This window comes from Sceloporus undulatus, chromosome 2, assembly GCF_019175285.1.
Source record: "Sceloporus undulatus isolate JIND9_A2432 ecotype Alabama chromosome 2, SceUnd_v1.1, whole genome shotgun sequence".
Lineage (NCBI taxonomy): Eukaryota > Metazoa > Chordata > Lepidosauria > Squamata > Phrynosomatidae > Sceloporus > Sceloporus undulatus.
Window position 1 is genome coordinate 138,267,305 of NC_056523.1, and position 16,720 is coordinate 138,284,024.

Consider the following 16,720-nt stretch of genomic DNA (forward strand, 5'->3'; position numbering starts at 1 on the left):
GTGGGGAAATCAACATTTATGTTTTCCCCCTTCTCACAGTCTCTTCCAAAGGGAAAAGAAAACCAGTACTCAACCTCTTCTTGCCAGGAAGTGAGTGGTGGCAAGGACTGAAAGGCAAGCAGTTATATTATGTCTTTCAAAACAGAATTTCCTCAGAGATATCTACCTTAATCAGACATGTTTACCTTCCAATGACAAATCATGAACTGAAACATGATAACTCCAAGATACACAGATGATGTAACAACATATTATAACAAAGGAGACTATCCCATGGGGTTATAAAATGGGAGAAAAACAATCATTATAGTGTGATTGCATGCAGATTTTAACATGACATGCAGTTGTCCCGTTAACAACCTGGAATTCTCCTGTAATATCTAATTAATGGGGAAACTCCCTGAATGGTTTGCCAATAGTGCTTGATTTGTGCTATTGCTGAGATGCAGTAGCTAATTATGATGCATTTGTGCTATCAGGCAGCAGTATTGGGCACCTTCTCCCAGACTGCTCTTCATAGAGGCAATCTGTTCTCAGCACTAGGATTATTTTCTGAGTAAATTTCTCTCTTATTTTGAGGTATACAGCATTATTTTATTTGAACTGGATACACATCATGTTGTTGAATAAATAAAAAAATTGTTTGCTTCAGACGAAACCATATTTTTTAGACATGCACAGTAGCATGGTAATGATGCACGTGTGAAACATCCAATCACAATATACTAATGATATCATAATGCAATTGGCTTTTGTATGCAGAACATGACTGTGTTTTTGTAGCACTTTTATTTTGTTTTTATAGTACAACTGCGCTACTGTGTGGAACTAAAGATTGTTATAGTACTATGCTTCCATTATCTTCCAAAAGCGCAATTGTTGTGGAATTGGCCTTAGTGTGATAATCTCCAAAGATACATCTCTTGTCTTGCAGGAGGAACTCCTCTAAGAAGGTTCTAAATGTGTTGTCTAGTTTAACACTGAAAGACAGTGTATTCTGTACAAGACCTCTATGTATGAATTTAAGTATTTCATCTCAAACTAGATTTGGAATGTTGGTATGGTGTTATGATAGGTGACTGAGATGAAGAGCAAAGCACTACTCCCTTTGACAGTTGAATGAGAGGGGTTCAGCTAGTAAAGCTTTTCTGAACCAATAGAAAAATATTGGTTTAAGAAATGCAATATAAAAGAAGAAATGTTATAAGAAGATGCACCACTAAAAATCTCAGAAATGTAAGAGACATAAAGAATTTTGGATAAGACAAGATACCTAGTTAAGAATTTAAAGAGATGGAAAAACATGGATTGATAATAACTTAAAGTTAGAGACGTAAAGTATCAAGGTTAATATAATTTAGCAGATATTCCATAAATTATCGGATTCTTTAGACGTTGAAGAACTGGGCAAGGAATTGATTGCAATAAGAGGGAATTAAATTAGCAAGAGAAATATGTACCACCTTGTTTTGATAATAACACATGAAATTAGCTGATGTTTGTAAGTTTCAAGGCTAAATTATGGAAATGCTATACTGATGTACAAATGGAAACAAATCTCAATAAAGAATATATTTTTAAAAAAAGAAAGAAAGAAAAAGAAAAGGGGCAAGTGCAGGCCTCCCCTGAAGGGGTGGTCTGTACTGCACCTAGCTTAGCAGACAGGATAGGCTGTCTAGGAAACACAGGATTCTGTCAGATCCTGTTTTAAGTTATGGTTTGCTGTTGTTGTGGTTGCTGTTGTTATTTTTCTTTTCATACTGGTAATGCATATAATCTATAAAAGTATATTTAGACATGATAAAGATAATATTAACTGATGCTGGCATATAATAGAAGCTTGGTAGTTTAGCTGATGGGAGTTGTAGTGTTTGTTCTGGGGAAAAATAACTGCTTGGCTAGAGACTGCACAGATATGTGTGGGAGGACACTAGTACTGAATCCCATCATGGGAAAAGGAAAAGACCTAAAGTGAAAATATGTGTGAGGGACGAGTAAACCAGAAGGGGTGCAAGAGTGTTTTGGTTTATGAACAAATCAAGGTAAAGCCTGTGAATTTACTGCAGGTGGGCATTGCTTACATTTGGAAATTATGCTAGTTTTGTTTGCAGAAGTCATACTGTTAACTTCCTTAGTTACTGGAATAAGGTTTTGCTTTGGAAAAAAAAAGAAAGCTTTTCTCATCATGGAGATGATGCTATATTTCCTATACAGTCAGTCCTTCATTTTTGTGGACCTTCCCCCCACCCCCAGTGAAAACAGAGACTCGCCTATATTCAAGCCCCATAGGCTTGAATGGGGTGCATGCCCACAAGTGTGTGGGGGGCAAGCACTGCAGGGGTGGTGGTTGCTCCATTAAAAACAACAGAAGTCACCCTTCTGTGAATATTCAAGATTGCGGATTTCAAGTCCGCGAGAAAGGAGCAGTGACTGTAACTGATAAGTTGTCATGGGAGCCTTGCAAGAGAAAAACTGGTAATTTTAGTGCAAAATCAATATATGCTCTAGTCACTAGTCACAGTGACCTGTTACCTGGAACCAGGATGTGCTTTACAGCTCAGAGAAACTCCTACAATGGGGCACACTCTCAAGTATTTTTGCACAGGATTCAGAAGTGTTTTATATGTTTGTGGTAAGGATTAAATCTGCCCTTCACCGATTTTTCTTTGGATCCACCATATAACCTTAGCCCCTAGGACTGATAGAAATGCAGTCCGCCCTCCCCATAAATGGGGGATACGTTCCAGACCCCCTCATGTATGGGGAAAAGAGTGTATGCTCAAGCTCCATAGAAAATAATGGGGTGCATGCTCGCAGTGGCACATGGGGCACACGGGGCAAATATGCACCCCATTATTTCTGCTGTGGCTTGCCTTCTACATAAGCTCAAAGACATGGAAGACAAGCCGGTCTATAAGGAGGGCCATCTGTAGTCCCTACACCTTTATGAATTGGAATTCAATTCCCTGGACTGGAAAAGCCTCCTCATTCCTGATGTAGCACATTATTATGATTATTTTCATTCTTGTAAGATAGTTCTGTCAGCCAAGCAATCTCTTCATTGGGCAAGAAGGGGTCTGTTTTGGTTTTGGGGAAGGTTTTCCACCCATTCGTCATTGTTGTGCTATGCAGGAAAGGTATAGTCATCTTGAGAATCTGTTGCACCCAGAAGCAAGAGGCAATCTTTGAAAGGTAAGGGAGCAGCATCTGTACTTTTTACTGGAGGAAAGCAGGAATACTGGAGGGATGTGCATGAGATACTTACCAGCCTGGATTACAAACACACTGTCCACAGACAAAGTTCCCATTGAAATTGCACCTAACAGAATTAACTTCCTGTTGCTGTAAATAATGAGAGAAGAAATGCAGCTGAATTTCATTCCAGGGGTTTGAAAATTAATCTAACATCCTTTAGGAACAGCTTCTAGGTTTGCTTCTATACACAAACCTATAGCAACTATAGCAATATATGGCAAGTACATTTCTATACCACTTATCAGTGAACTAGGATTCCCTAAGCGGTTTACAATGTATAAGCCAACAAGCTGGGTACTCATTTTACCAGCCTATGAAAGGATGGAAGGCTGAGTGGACCTTGGAGCCCTCCAGGATCAAACTTACAACATTGTGGCTACAGGGCTGGCATTTAACCACTGTGCCACTAGGGCTCCTTCAAAAAGTCCTTCAAATGTCCTTTGCCCTGAGTTATATACTATTATCATTCCTGGGATTACTCCAATGAAGGAGAAGAAAAAGAAAGTACCTTTTCACATGGGCAGGCATCACAAATGACTGTGGCATCAATGTCCATTTTGTGACTGAAGGAGGAGGGCTTAACATGAATAACTCCTTTCCGGTCTTTCTCTGGAAGATCGCAGACATGCTGTCCACCCACTTGCTCATGGGCTTTCACACGAACATTAAATGTTCCCTGGATGGAAAAGAGACATTTGTTCATTTGCTGAGTTTATCAGGGGGAGTGGGGAGATTAATTTAATCAGCATCCTGGCAAGTGAAAGAATAGGTACCAGCCTATATGGCAAATGGTGCCCTGGACATGCATGGTGTGAAGAGCTACCAGGGAGGGAGGGACCATCTTTTGATGGCCCCTGGGGAAAAGAGACCAAAAGCATTTGTGGCTGATGCAAAATGCTAGGATGCTGTGTATGGGAGAGTGGGGCCAAAGGCTATATAAGGCCGGATCACCCCTCCACATGTCTCCTTCCAATCTTTCCTCTGCAGCCCACCCACCTACTCTTAATGCAGTGTGAGTGTTGCTTTTTTGCTTTGGGGATAGGTAGGAATTTTCTTCCCTTCACCAGAGGTTTTTCACTCTAGGGTTGTAGGACCCATGGGTGGGGAAAGATTCTGCCCTTGAGGCATACCTGGGGATTTTCTCTCACTTGTAAAGTGACTTGTAAAGGGTCTAGGGTATGAGCCCCCTGGGTTTGCCTTCCAGTAGATGACCAGGGGGTAGCAACTCAGTTATTCAAATGCCCTCAGGATCAGGGGTTTCACCTAAGGGCAGGCTGAGGAGGGAGTTTTAGGGAGACACCTGACCTCCTCTGAACCCACATCAGATTGTTCCCTCATTCTTGTCTTTTCCAGGATTGATATACAATAAAGAGATAAAGTGGCCCTTATTTCAATAAAGTGACTCTTATTTAACCCAACTCTCTGTGTCTGGTGTCGTCATTCCATGGTGGGTCAGCAATGAGAAAACAGACCTTGCTGGCTTGTTTCCAATCAGTTTTTTCTCATCCAGAAAGGATGGGACCAGAAGTTATAAGAAATATAAGTTCCACAAAATACATTGTACTGGCTGCTTCCCTTTCCCATTCCCCCAGGCAAAGTGGAATGGTGACCTAATAATGCTACACAACTCAGAGATGATCTAGGAGAGAGATGGGACACAGCTGTTCTTATCCTAAATTAAAAGCTATGATTATTGTTATGATGGCTATTACAGTCCCAGAGCTGTGTTGAATGCTACAATTTCTGCAGAGTGTAACTGGCTAGCAGTCTCTTTCTACCAATAACAGACCATGAATGCAAAGCCAGAATTAGTAGTAGATACTTCCTTATACAACCAGGCTCCAGCTGTGTTCTCTTCTGATTTGAGCACAAAAAGAGTGAGAAAAGAAAATCATCCTTGTTTTTGCCTCCTCCTAATTCTCTGTTCTTATCAGGTCATACAGCAAATTTGCTGCCACTCTTCCAAAGTCTGCATGGCTGTTCAGAAAGCAAAGTACCCAGGAGCACATCATTTGTACAAGATTTGTACAAGGGTTTCTTTTTAGGCCACAAAGTACCCCAGGAATGCAAAGAGCAGGACTTACCACTTCACCACGAACTATCTGGAATGAACCAGACTCTGTCTTTTCATACTTCATGGATGTTATTTCTGTTTTCATAGCCTTGGGGGTGTCATAAGCCCGGATATCCAGTTTGGAACGAATATGCTGGGAAGTAGAGGAAAAGAAAACATATAGAACTAGAACAACAATAAGACAGGGATTTTAACTTTCCAAATTAAGTGATCTGACTAAAACATTCAACCATACTCATAGAGATATGGTTTCTTTTGTACTGTACTGTCACTAACTTTAACTGCAGACAGCCTGATGATCCTATTTCAAAGCTCTTGGAATTCTTTGGTACATGGATAAACAACACAGAGCCTGTGCACTGCACATGCCCTGTGACCTATGTTTTATTCAGTGGAGTGTCCACACTGCACAATAATAGTATTCTGATATCACTTTAAGTGCCATGGCTTTATCCTATGGAATTCTGGAATTTGTACTTTGGGAACATATATAGACTCTCTTGCATTCCAGCATTAATGGAGGTAGAATTCTAAATACCTCACAAAACTACAAGTCCCAAGATTTCATAAGATGAAATCATGACACTTAAAGTCATATCAAAGTGCCACAGTGGTTCAATGTGGATACACCGCAAGTTACTGCCAACAAACTGTTCTACCAAAAAATGGTGGCAGTGCTGCCACAGAAAAAGTGGTCACTAGTCTTCCCTTTTCAGGAGGCCCTCTGTCCAGGATACTGGCTCTATGGTACAGTAGTGTACTTTGGCATCCTCCTGAATCACAGACAGTTTGATGACATGTTGGACATTTTGATGAAAATGCTAGAGGCAAAATCAATAGCCTCAACAGACCAGCATCAAAGGCTGGCACTGGGTGGAGTTGGGGTGTGGCATCCATATGACATATGCCCCATGCCAGCATGATGCTGCATCCCCCACCACATGGCAGACAGCATCATGGTGCTTCTCTGGCACTGCATCCAGATGGAATCCCAGAAGTTGCTTCTTACCTCAAAAGCCACCCGAATCAGTTCCACAATATTGGAGGAATCTTCTTGCAGCCTTCCAATTTCAGATATTGGGAAATACGTGTGCAGCTTCTGTATTTTTTTTAAAAAAAGTTACATTATAACATGAAGGTTGCAATTCTATACATATTTACCTAGGTGTAAGTCTCACTACATTCTATCAGACTTCTGTGCAGACATGCACAGCCCTAAACAAGGTAGAAAGTAATAGAGTCAATGCTCCTTTTATACACAAGAACTGAATATGGAAGGCACTTTAAAAAAAAGTTGAACTAGACCCAGAAAAGTTAATTATGAATTTTTCCCATTGAGTCCAATAGGATTTAGTTATGGTTACCCTTCATATGATTGTGGGAATGTGCATTTTAAAGTAAATGACAGAACCTTCTCTTATTCTGTTCTAACCTCTTTCAAAAAGGCCATTTTATTATTTTTGATGGGTAGGTTCTCTCCAGCTCATCTTAATGAACAGGTGGAAGTTGTATGGGAGCCTTCTACAATAGAAGAGCCTTCTACAATAATACCATGGCAAAAGAGGCCAGAATGTTAATAGTTAGCAGTGCTGATGTCATGTTACCAAGAAGCCATGGCTTCTCAGGCTTACTGGGAGCAGCTATTTACACAAAAAGTAATGTTCCCTTCATACAATTAGTATCTTACCTAGTTTAGTTTTCACACATCATATGAAACTGAGTGGAAAGATTCAGGACAGATAATTCATTCCCCTGCTCATCAGCCTCCTGGGGCATCTGGTTGGATACTGTAGAAAAAGGGATGCTAAAAGCAGAATGCTAGACTAGCTGGACCTTAGGAAGGTACCAACACAGTTCTGCTTAGGTTCTTAACAATATCAAGATATCAGTCATGGATCTCCTTACATGACCTTTTCTCTAACTGCAGATGAAAATCCATTCTGTGAAGGAACAGTTATCCCTGAGGTAACATTGATTAGGCTTATCAAACTAACCACTGGGTGTCCCCACTGCTCTACAAAAGTGGACATGGAAAACAGCTGCTCTGAGGGAACAGATACAGATACATATGAATTTATGGCAACCCCATAAATTTAACAGGTTGTTCATAGACAAGGAATACTCAGATGTTTTGACAGTTTCTTCCTCTGAAATATAGCCTGCAGCACCTGGGGTTCATTACCAGTATCCCATCCAGCTACTATTCAGGGCTGACCCTGCTTAACTTTCAAGATCAGACAGGACCTGGTGCCTTCAGTTATATCTGGATGCAAATAATCTGAATACCACCTTTATGCATTGAGTCATATCATTCAATATTCCTAAATGATTAGGCCATACATCGATCATGGTACATCACAAAGATAGACGACCAAAATGAACTACACAATACCAGTATGCATTTTTTTTCTTTTTTTAAAAAGGAGGGTAGCCGTGTTATTCATAGCAAAACCAACACTGCATCCTTACATTTTTTGGCATAAACATTTTATAGACAAAAGGTTATGCCAAATAAAACTTTTTAGTCTTTAGGATGTCACAGGACTCTTTATTACACATTTGTGAAATATTGCAAGACACCTTAGGAATGCAACATAGGGTATGTGGTACAGGAGATGGTGAAAAACCCCTCTCTGCGTGTGTGCATGTGCGCATGCATGTGTGCGCGCACACCTTTAAGATGCCTGTTTTATAGCAAATGCATAAATTTCATAGGGTTTTCTTAGACAAGGAGTATCACCACCTAAATGTTGTGATCACCACATTAAATCACCACAAGACACAGAAAAACTAAGAAAAGAATGAGCATCCTCTGACAACTTTTAGCACTAGCCATTCCCACACAACAATACTAGGCAATACCTCTCCTTCATAAGGGAGAGTATAACCCTATTTAATTTACAGAGAAACAGAACCAAGCTTCTCTTGAAAGAGCTAAGTCTAATCCCTTTTCAGGTAATTATATAAAGCAGTGCTTCTCAAGCTATCTGTTCTAGAGACTAGCAATTATTTTCTTCTAATGTGCCAGCACCATATTCAAGCACATTATTTACAACTGTTTTTTCCTTTCCTAGAAACTCACCAGAGACTGGTAACCGATGGCTCAAGGACTAGTACTGGTTAAGGGACCACCACTTTGAGGAGTAGTCATTTACATTTTAATTGTTTTTAAAATTTTATGGAAAAGTATTAAAACAATTTTATCTGTCAGCTGCCTTGAGTCATTTTCTGGGAGAAAGGTGGCATAGAAATGAAATGCAATGAAACGAAAGAAGTAAATAATGAAGGTCTGCATCAGCCATCCACTGGAATGCTTTACCTCATAGTAATCATAAGAATGGTTGGTGACAGCAAATATGGGGATGATGTTGCTCTGTCCCAGCAGTCGAACAAGGGTAGGCACAGAAGGGTAATCCTGCTTGGTGTCAAAGGTGTAAGTGCCTTCTCTGTTCAGGTGACACCTTTCATCATTCCTCCTCAGAATTCCAGCAAGGACATTGGCACCATCAGCTTCATAATGGAAGGCAGACTCAGTGGAGAACACCAGCAGATGAGTGCTGTCATTGCGCCAGCCAATATTCTCCTGTGGGCACAGGGAAAGACAAAGGTGTAAAGGGGTTTCATTTGCTCAGAAGGATGAGGTGAGCTGGCAAGAAGCCTAGCTATAGTTCTAGTGGTCTAAGACTGTATCTGTTGTTACTGTGTACCTTCAACTCATTTCCTACTTATGGAGACCATAATGCAACCCTACCATGGGACTTTCTTGTCAAGGTTTGTTCAGAGGAGGTCTGCCATTGCCTTCCCCTGAGCTGAGAGTATGTGACTTGCCCAAAGTCACCCTGTGGATTTCATGGCCAAGTGAGGGTTCAAACCCTAGACTCCAATCCAACACTCAAACCACTACGCCACATTGGCTCTATCTACACTGCAGAATTAATGCAGTTTTACACTGTTTTAACCAGCATGGGTCAATACTATGGAATTTTGGGATTTATAGTTGTGTGAAATATTTACCCTTCTCTGTCAGAGAGGTTTGGTGCTACAACAAACTACAAAGACCAGGATGCCATAGGATAGAGCCATGATAGTTAAAGCTATGTCAAACTGCATTAATTTTACAGTGTGGCAACAGCCTGCCCATGGCTTTAGAGGAAGTCTGTCCATTGATGTCCACTGATACGCCACCCCAGCAGTTCCTGTGGTAGAAGTCTCAGCAAAACTTGTAACTGTGGGATATCACTTCCAAGTGCAGTTCAGCCCAAGATTAGTTGAAAGGAATGGGAATTTAATCTTTTGTTTTTGTGCTAATGTTGACCATGTCTGGGCACTCCTCTGTTATCTTCTCAGTTCTTATCTCTTACCTGTTGACAAGGAACAGCTCCTTAAATTTACTACCATTCTAAGGAACTAGTTGTTGTTGTTGTTTTTAACAATTATTATTATTATTATTAGCTCTATTTATAAAGCGCCGTAAATCTACACAGCACTGTACAAAACCAAGTAAACTCAAGAATATATAAAAAACCTGCCTATGGTGCACAATCTAAAAGTTGAAACAACAAATTAAAAACATCATAAGAAACAAGTTGAAACAGCAAATATCCAACACTGGGTCAACTTTTAAATAATGTTTACCAAATTTCAGGTGTTTTTCAAACTGGAGCATCCTAAACTGGGGCTTTTTCACACTGCATAATTACAGTGTTAGGATTCCACTTCTAATTGCTATGGCAATAATCTATAGAATCTTGAGAATGGAAATTTAGGGGGGAACATTTAGCTTCTCAGCCAAAGAATTCCTCTAATGCAAGAGCATGCAACTGGGAAAGGGCAGGGGTCTGCATTAACTCTCCAGGAGACTTTGGAGGGCTGCACCACTTCGCCACACTCAGTTCCACACAAAAAATATATTTTGTGCACTCAAATGGCCTCTAGAGAAAGGGGGAGCATGTTTTGGAGTCCACCTGAGCCATTTAAGTAGGGTTGCCATAAGTCTGGACCTCCAAACCGGGACAAATGTAGGACAACATTTTCAAATGTAGGACACTTTTTTTAAATGGAGAACACACAAAAATTGATGATTTTTTAAAATGTTAATATAAATGCATGTTTCTACACTTTAAAATGCACTTTAAAATACATTTTAAAAATGCACTTTAAAAATATACTTTAAAAATACACTTTAAAAATGCGCGCAGGGCCAGCAGAAGTGCCCGTGGGCCAGCAAAGGCTGCGGCGCTGGTGGTGGCCACAGTGGCGGCCGCACAAGAGGCTCTGTGTGAGCGGCCCTGCGCAAGAGCGCGCGAGAGGCCCTGCGCGAGGGCCGCAGGAGCGGCCACGTGCAGCGCAACTTGGCCGCAGCAAGCGTGGCTGCTATAGCCTCCCACAGCGGCAGCTGTCCCAGGTCAAACCTGGGTCAGTTAGCAAAGTGGGACGGGATGACCCCTCCTGGTTCAAAAGCAGGATTGTCCCGCCCCCAGGCGGGATATGGCAACCCTACATTTAAGGGCCTTATTACATGTGAAAATAACTTTCTGCTTGCATTTCCATATAACGTTGTATCACTTCTCTTTTCTTTCCAAGGGGGATAATTGTAAAAGTGTGCCTTTTGTTGTGCTGGAAAAATCCATTTGACAAAAGGCACACTTTTATGATCATTTTCCTTAGGAAGGAGAACGGAAGTGCTACGATGTCATTCAGAGACAGATGGAGAAAGCCACTACTCCCCTCTTCTGTTTCAGATTTGTTTTCTCATCTGATAAGGCCTTTAGACCCCAGAGAAGTCTTTTTTTTAACAACAGAAATCACTTCTTGCTCACTTCCTGTTTTGAAAAAGGCCTCTCCTGGGCTTAAATTGCAAGTTCCCCCCACATGGAAATGCCCCCCGCACCTCTAGAGAACATTTTGGGCTTTCTGAGGCAAAAAACCACAATCATTTGAAAAATCTTGCAAAATGTTTTTTCTGTCTTCTTTGGGGGGACACAGGGGTGGAACATGGTTGGAAATGCCCTCCACACCTCCTAAAGGGCATTGTTCTTACTCCTGGGACCCACAAAACTGTCACTAGGGACCACTTGAAGCCTACGGGCTTCACTTTGCCCATCCTTGCTCTAGTAGTGTGTCAACCAAACTGCAAATCCCAGGATTCTACAGAAGGCAGCTGTGGCAGTTCAAGTGGAAGGATAGTGCTACTATTGTGCAGTATGAATGGGCCCTTGGACTGTGCTCAAAAAATTATAAGGTGATTCTAGAGCTGCTAATATATTGGTGGGTTCTTAGCAAAATACAACCTGTTCTGTTGCTCATTAAAACAGTGTTGACCTTTCCCACACACACACATTGGTCTCACAACTCAATGAACCGTGCACTATCACTAAATCGTTACATCTAACCACCTTGAGTTCCTATATTGGGAGAAAGGTGGGATTTAAGAAAATCATCATCATCATCAATGCCCTCTACTCACCTTACAAATAGCTGTTTGCAATATGGCGTCAAATCCACCTTCTGGGGGGTCTAGGTTGCCTGAGATGCGCTCCTTCATTAACTCATCACTGAATTTATCAATATTATGAGTCAGGCGGATGACATTCTTAAAGGAGAAGGGAGGGTCAGCATCAGGCCAGGGCTCACGCAGTCTGAGGACAAAATAATTGTAAAAGCTTTAGTATTAAACGACCCCACATCAACACACTGGTATCAGAAATGCTGGAGATGTATTAACCAAAGCCAGTGTGGTATAGCAGTTTGAGCTACAACCCTGAAGACCAGGATTCAAATCCCTGATCAGCCATGGAAACCAACTGGGTGAACTCAGGCCAGTCACACTGAACTTTATCACATGGGAGGAATTTCTCTTAATTTCGAATGAAAAGAAAATGGGGCCAGAACGCATTCACGTAAAGTCGCTAGTTCAGCAAATTTACGTGAATGCAAATTGCGTTCGAACTGGCTTCCTATTGCCCGAAAATAGCACGCCATTGCCTGAATTTGCGTGTGGTAGTCTATCAAGCAATAACGTTAAACCCCATGATTGCGTTCAGATTGCCATTGGATTATACTTCCAATTTCCCTTGTCTGATAAACTCCACTCTCTCATCGCCAGAGCATGGCAAAGATAAACAGCCTCTAAACAAATCTTGCCAGGAAAACCCGATGATATGTTCACCTTAGAGTTCCCATAAGCTAGAAATATTTGCAGGCACACAACAAATGGAAGGTATCATAAATTCTAGAAAAATAGCCATCTCTAGCAGAAAAGAGTGTATTATCTTTAGAAGTTAACAAATAAATAGTGATAACAGTCAAAACAGAAATAGCCCCCCTTCTCCCAAGCATATCTCATCAACTGCAGGAATAGGACAGCAAGGATGCTGGATAAAGATATAAACAATCTCCTTAAATAGTTCATTCTTAAGTATATCTGTAGACTCTATCAACCTTAAATTACCTTGTAGGCCTCATGTCTGTCTGTGGGGCTGTAACTTTATCCACAAACTTGCCAAAGCCAATAGTATAGTCAGCAGTCAGATCTCTCAAGAAATTTGCTGGCAGGAATGAAGAGAGAAAATAATCAGTAAATAATAATAATAATAATAATAATAATCTTTATTTATACCCCGCCTTCCACAATGTGATCAAGGCGGCTTACAGGTAAAAGACAGTAAATTACAAGTTAAAATATTACATAAAAAATGAAGATGTTGTGCCAGACTTGAGCAAAGTTCACTGCCCTAAGCATGATTTTCCTCAATGATTAAATACCATGTCTCAGTTGGCATACAGTGTGTCCGCACACATCCTAAAAAGTCAAAATATTGTCAGCCTGGCTTGTTTCAAATTCATTGCTACCTAAGCAAAATAACAGTGTAAAACAGGTTAAGATTAATTTTCACCACCCCTCATATTTTTGTACCTGAATTAATTTTTAAGTTATACTGTATTCCCAAAATGCACTTACCGGTAATTCTATAACAAAATAGAAGCAGAATTCCCTGTTATAACAGCTGCACTGTGCAGCAATTATATAAAGATCACAATTTTACTCTCCACTGTATTTAATGGGACTTGAGCATTGATAGATTTGGTTATCAGTGGCAGGTCCTGGACCCAACTCCCACTGTACCTTGACTTGGGGGGTATCTTTGCTCCGGCTCACACAGCAAAATATCTTGATCCAATCTTGCATTCGTTTGCATTCAGTGAGGCTGCATCTGCACTGTAGCAATAATGCAGTTTGACATGGTTTTAACTGTCATGGCTCAATGTTATGGAATGTTGGGATGTGTAGTTTTGTGAGCTGTGTAGCCTTCTCTGTTAGAGAGCTCTGGTTCCACAACAAACTACAAATCCCAAAATTCCATTATCATTGAGCATCACAGTTAAAGTGGTGTCAAACTGCATTAATTATTCTGTTCAAATGCAGACTTAAATTTCAAATTTAAGCTCTTTTGAGCAGGAAGTTGGGTTTTCTGTGGTGCTTTTGTTGTTGTTTTGTTACATTATGTTGTTTTGTTACATTAACTATACAATGTAGTTAATGCTACTACATAAACAATTAGAATTAGCAACATATTTTCTTAACTCCATGCAATTATTTCTGGCAATCTGGTTGACCGTACTGTACATGGAACCAGATTTTTTGTAAACTGTCCATCTGCTACAGTTGCATATGGGACCAGCAGTCAGCACAAATAAGGAGGGCAGTGTCTCACAGATAACTGAAACATAAGTAAAGGCTATACAGAAAGAAGTGCAGTATATTAGAATTTGTCATGCTGAGTTTGTAAGTGAACAAAGAAAAAAAGGAGAGGGTGGGAAGGACGATGCTGGCAGTCAGATGGATAACAGAGTTGGGATTGACCCTTAAACTAATGGTACCTAGTTGGTAGTACTGTGCCCACTGCACTTAGAAATTGTACACCATTAACTAAATAAACTCAGTCTTATTGATGTTCAATTCTCACCTAGTTGTTGGCCCATTTTTTTCAAGTTGTTCAAGTCATCAGACATGGAATAGGAAAAGTCCATGAGGATGTAGAGGTCCACAGGAGATTCAAGGGGCTCAAACACATCCATGCTAAAGCTAGCTTCCTCACCAGCTCTCAGTCTCATTGCTATATTCTGTGGGGATACTTGTGTTTTCTTCAGAGATGTATCAATACTAAATTCCTGCCAGGGGAGAAATCAGTAATATGCAGTCAATGTTCTTGGACAAATTACCCAAATAGTAAAAGACTTCATTTGGCAGATCTGTGTATTAATGTTTATCTATTTCGTTCCTCAAGATATCTTACTTACTTCCACTCACCTGTATTGTTAGCATTTCTCCTTTCATGAATACTATGCTCCCCTCACTGCAACCATATCTCATTAGATTGTCTTTGAAATCACAGCGGGCCCGTTTGAAGTTCTGCAGCAAAAGAAAACGGGGAATAATATATGCTTAGGCTCTAGAACATTTTGCTTGCGGGTAGTTGCTCTCTGCCCCAGTGTTAGGCTGGAACAGGATGCAATCATCTCTTGGAAAATTATATCTACAGTTACTTGTAGCCATAGCTTAGAATTACCAACCTTTGTGGGGCTGTGGCCACATTTGGAAGGGTGGTGGGTATCAGCACATGGGAATATGCCTATTCACAACATGACTGCTGCATTGGGCAAAGACAGTCATCAATACCCATCACAGAGGGCTAACTAGCGAAGTAAAAGACAAGTAATGTGTTTGAGAAAATGAGTAAGGTAGAAGCAGCACTGAGCCTCAAACCATTTCCACAATTTTCTGTCTTAACAGAATTCCAGTTTCACAGAAGTAAAACAAAACAAAACACCAAACTGATATATTAGAATATTAATTTTTGTTTTAAGCTATTTTGATCTGATACCCTACCCCAGCCTCCAGCGTTCTCCCCTTATTCAACTTATTCTTCCCAATTTCTCCCTCCATCTCACAGTGCCCTGTTTGCTTCATTTCTCACCTTTCCCCACCACCCTTGCCCCCCTTTTTTCACTCCTCAATATGGCTCCATCGCTTCCCTGCTCCCCTTCCAACTTTCCATCTTTCTTTCCTCAGTTCATAACACATAGGCCCTGAGTAGGGTTGCCATATCCTGCCTGGGGGCGGGACTTTCCCGATTTGGGGCGGGTCTGCACGGTCCCGCCCCGGTTTGTCCCTGCACCCGGGATTCCCCCCCAGCGAGGCTCTGGAGGCGGCTCCGCGATCGTGGAGTCCTCCGAGGCCTGGCCGGGGCTTGGGACGCTGTCTTCCAGGCCCCAGCCAGGCCCTGGCAGTGGCTCCGCGATTGCGGAGTCCTCCGAGGCCATGCTGGGGCTTTGGAGATGCTGTCTCTCAGGCCCCAGCCAGGCCTTGGACAAGGTTTAAAAATGTAGGACCTTTTTTTTTTAATTTCCTGGCCAGGAATTTTAAAAAAAAAAAAAAAGGTCCTACATTTTTAAACCTTGTCCTACATTTTTCCTGGTTTGGAGGTTCTCAGGGATGGCAACCCTAGCCCTGAGGAACAATCCCCCCCTCAATTCCAAAGCCCTCCTAAATAAGAGCAAAAGAAGAAAGCAAAAGAGACGCACAGGCCAGGGAGACAATATTATTTGGATTTTTAAAAAAAATCAAATCATTTGACTCAGAGAGCAGGAGTTAGACTTGCCAGAGAGAAAACTGGAGAGATCTCCATAGCTTTAATGGTTATGTAGAAGAGGGAATTTCAGCAGGTGTGGCTTGTCATGCAACCAGCTAATCAACACAATCTGAAATCCCCTCTTTTACACAACTTTTATAGGTACAGGAACCCCCTCCAGCTTTTTCGCTGGCAACCCTAGATTAGCAGCTAGCATGAGGCGTGTTGCAGCTTCTCTTTTTGCATTAGGGGACAAGTTAGGTTTACAACCAGTGTTGCCAATTTCGCGACTTTCATGCAAAAACGGGGACTTTTCAGAGCTTTTTGTGTGATTTTCGCGCCTGGCTCTATTTCAGTGCCTTTTCCACGACTTTGGCCCATTTCAGCTCCAGACTGCTGCAGAGCAACCAACCCTTTGGAGTGTAACAGTTTTCAGCCAAGAGGGCTGGAGAAAAAACTCTCTCTCTCTCTCTCTCTCTCTCTCTCTAATGACTCCCTCTGAGAACCAGGACGGAGCAAGCCCAACCAACCCCAACTGTTTGGAGGAATCACATTCACACTAACAGTTCAGCCAATCAGAGAGAGGACAGTGATTGCCCCCCCCCACCCTCAGGCATCCTCAGGCTCCAGGGGAAAGCAAAGTGGCTGCAGTGCTGGAGAGAGGCAGGGAGTGAGGGATCTTGGCTGGCTTAATCCCAATTGCCTTGGATTTCCAAGTAAGAAATAAGTTTTCAGGCACACAAAGGCAATACTTGATAAT

General features: G+C 41.4%; 1 protein-coding gene across 1 annotated transcript in view; it reads right to left on the minus strand.

Annotated features, from left to right (window-relative positions):
- ITGB4 (integrin subunit beta 4) overlaps positions 1 to 16,720 on the minus strand; it is an 86,626-nt gene that overhangs the window by 34,783 nt on the left and 35,123 nt on the right. The window contains exons 4-12 of the mRNA XM_042453704.1: positions 14,640 to 14,741; positions 14,296 to 14,500; positions 12,780 to 12,876; positions 11,796 to 11,967; positions 8,649 to 8,912; positions 6,339 to 6,428; positions 5,340 to 5,462; positions 3,764 to 3,931; positions 3,266 to 3,342 (exon numbers count right to left, since the gene is read on the minus strand). Of these exons, the coding sequence (XP_042309638.1) occupies positions 3,266 to 3,342; positions 3,764 to 3,931; positions 5,340 to 5,462; positions 6,339 to 6,428; positions 8,649 to 8,912; positions 11,796 to 11,967; positions 12,780 to 12,876; positions 14,296 to 14,500; positions 14,640 to 14,741 (1,298 nt within the window). The remainder of the gene's footprint in view (positions 1 to 3,265; positions 3,343 to 3,763; positions 3,932 to 5,339; positions 5,463 to 6,338; positions 6,429 to 8,648; positions 8,913 to 11,795; positions 11,968 to 12,779; positions 12,877 to 14,295; positions 14,501 to 14,639; positions 14,742 to 16,720) is intronic.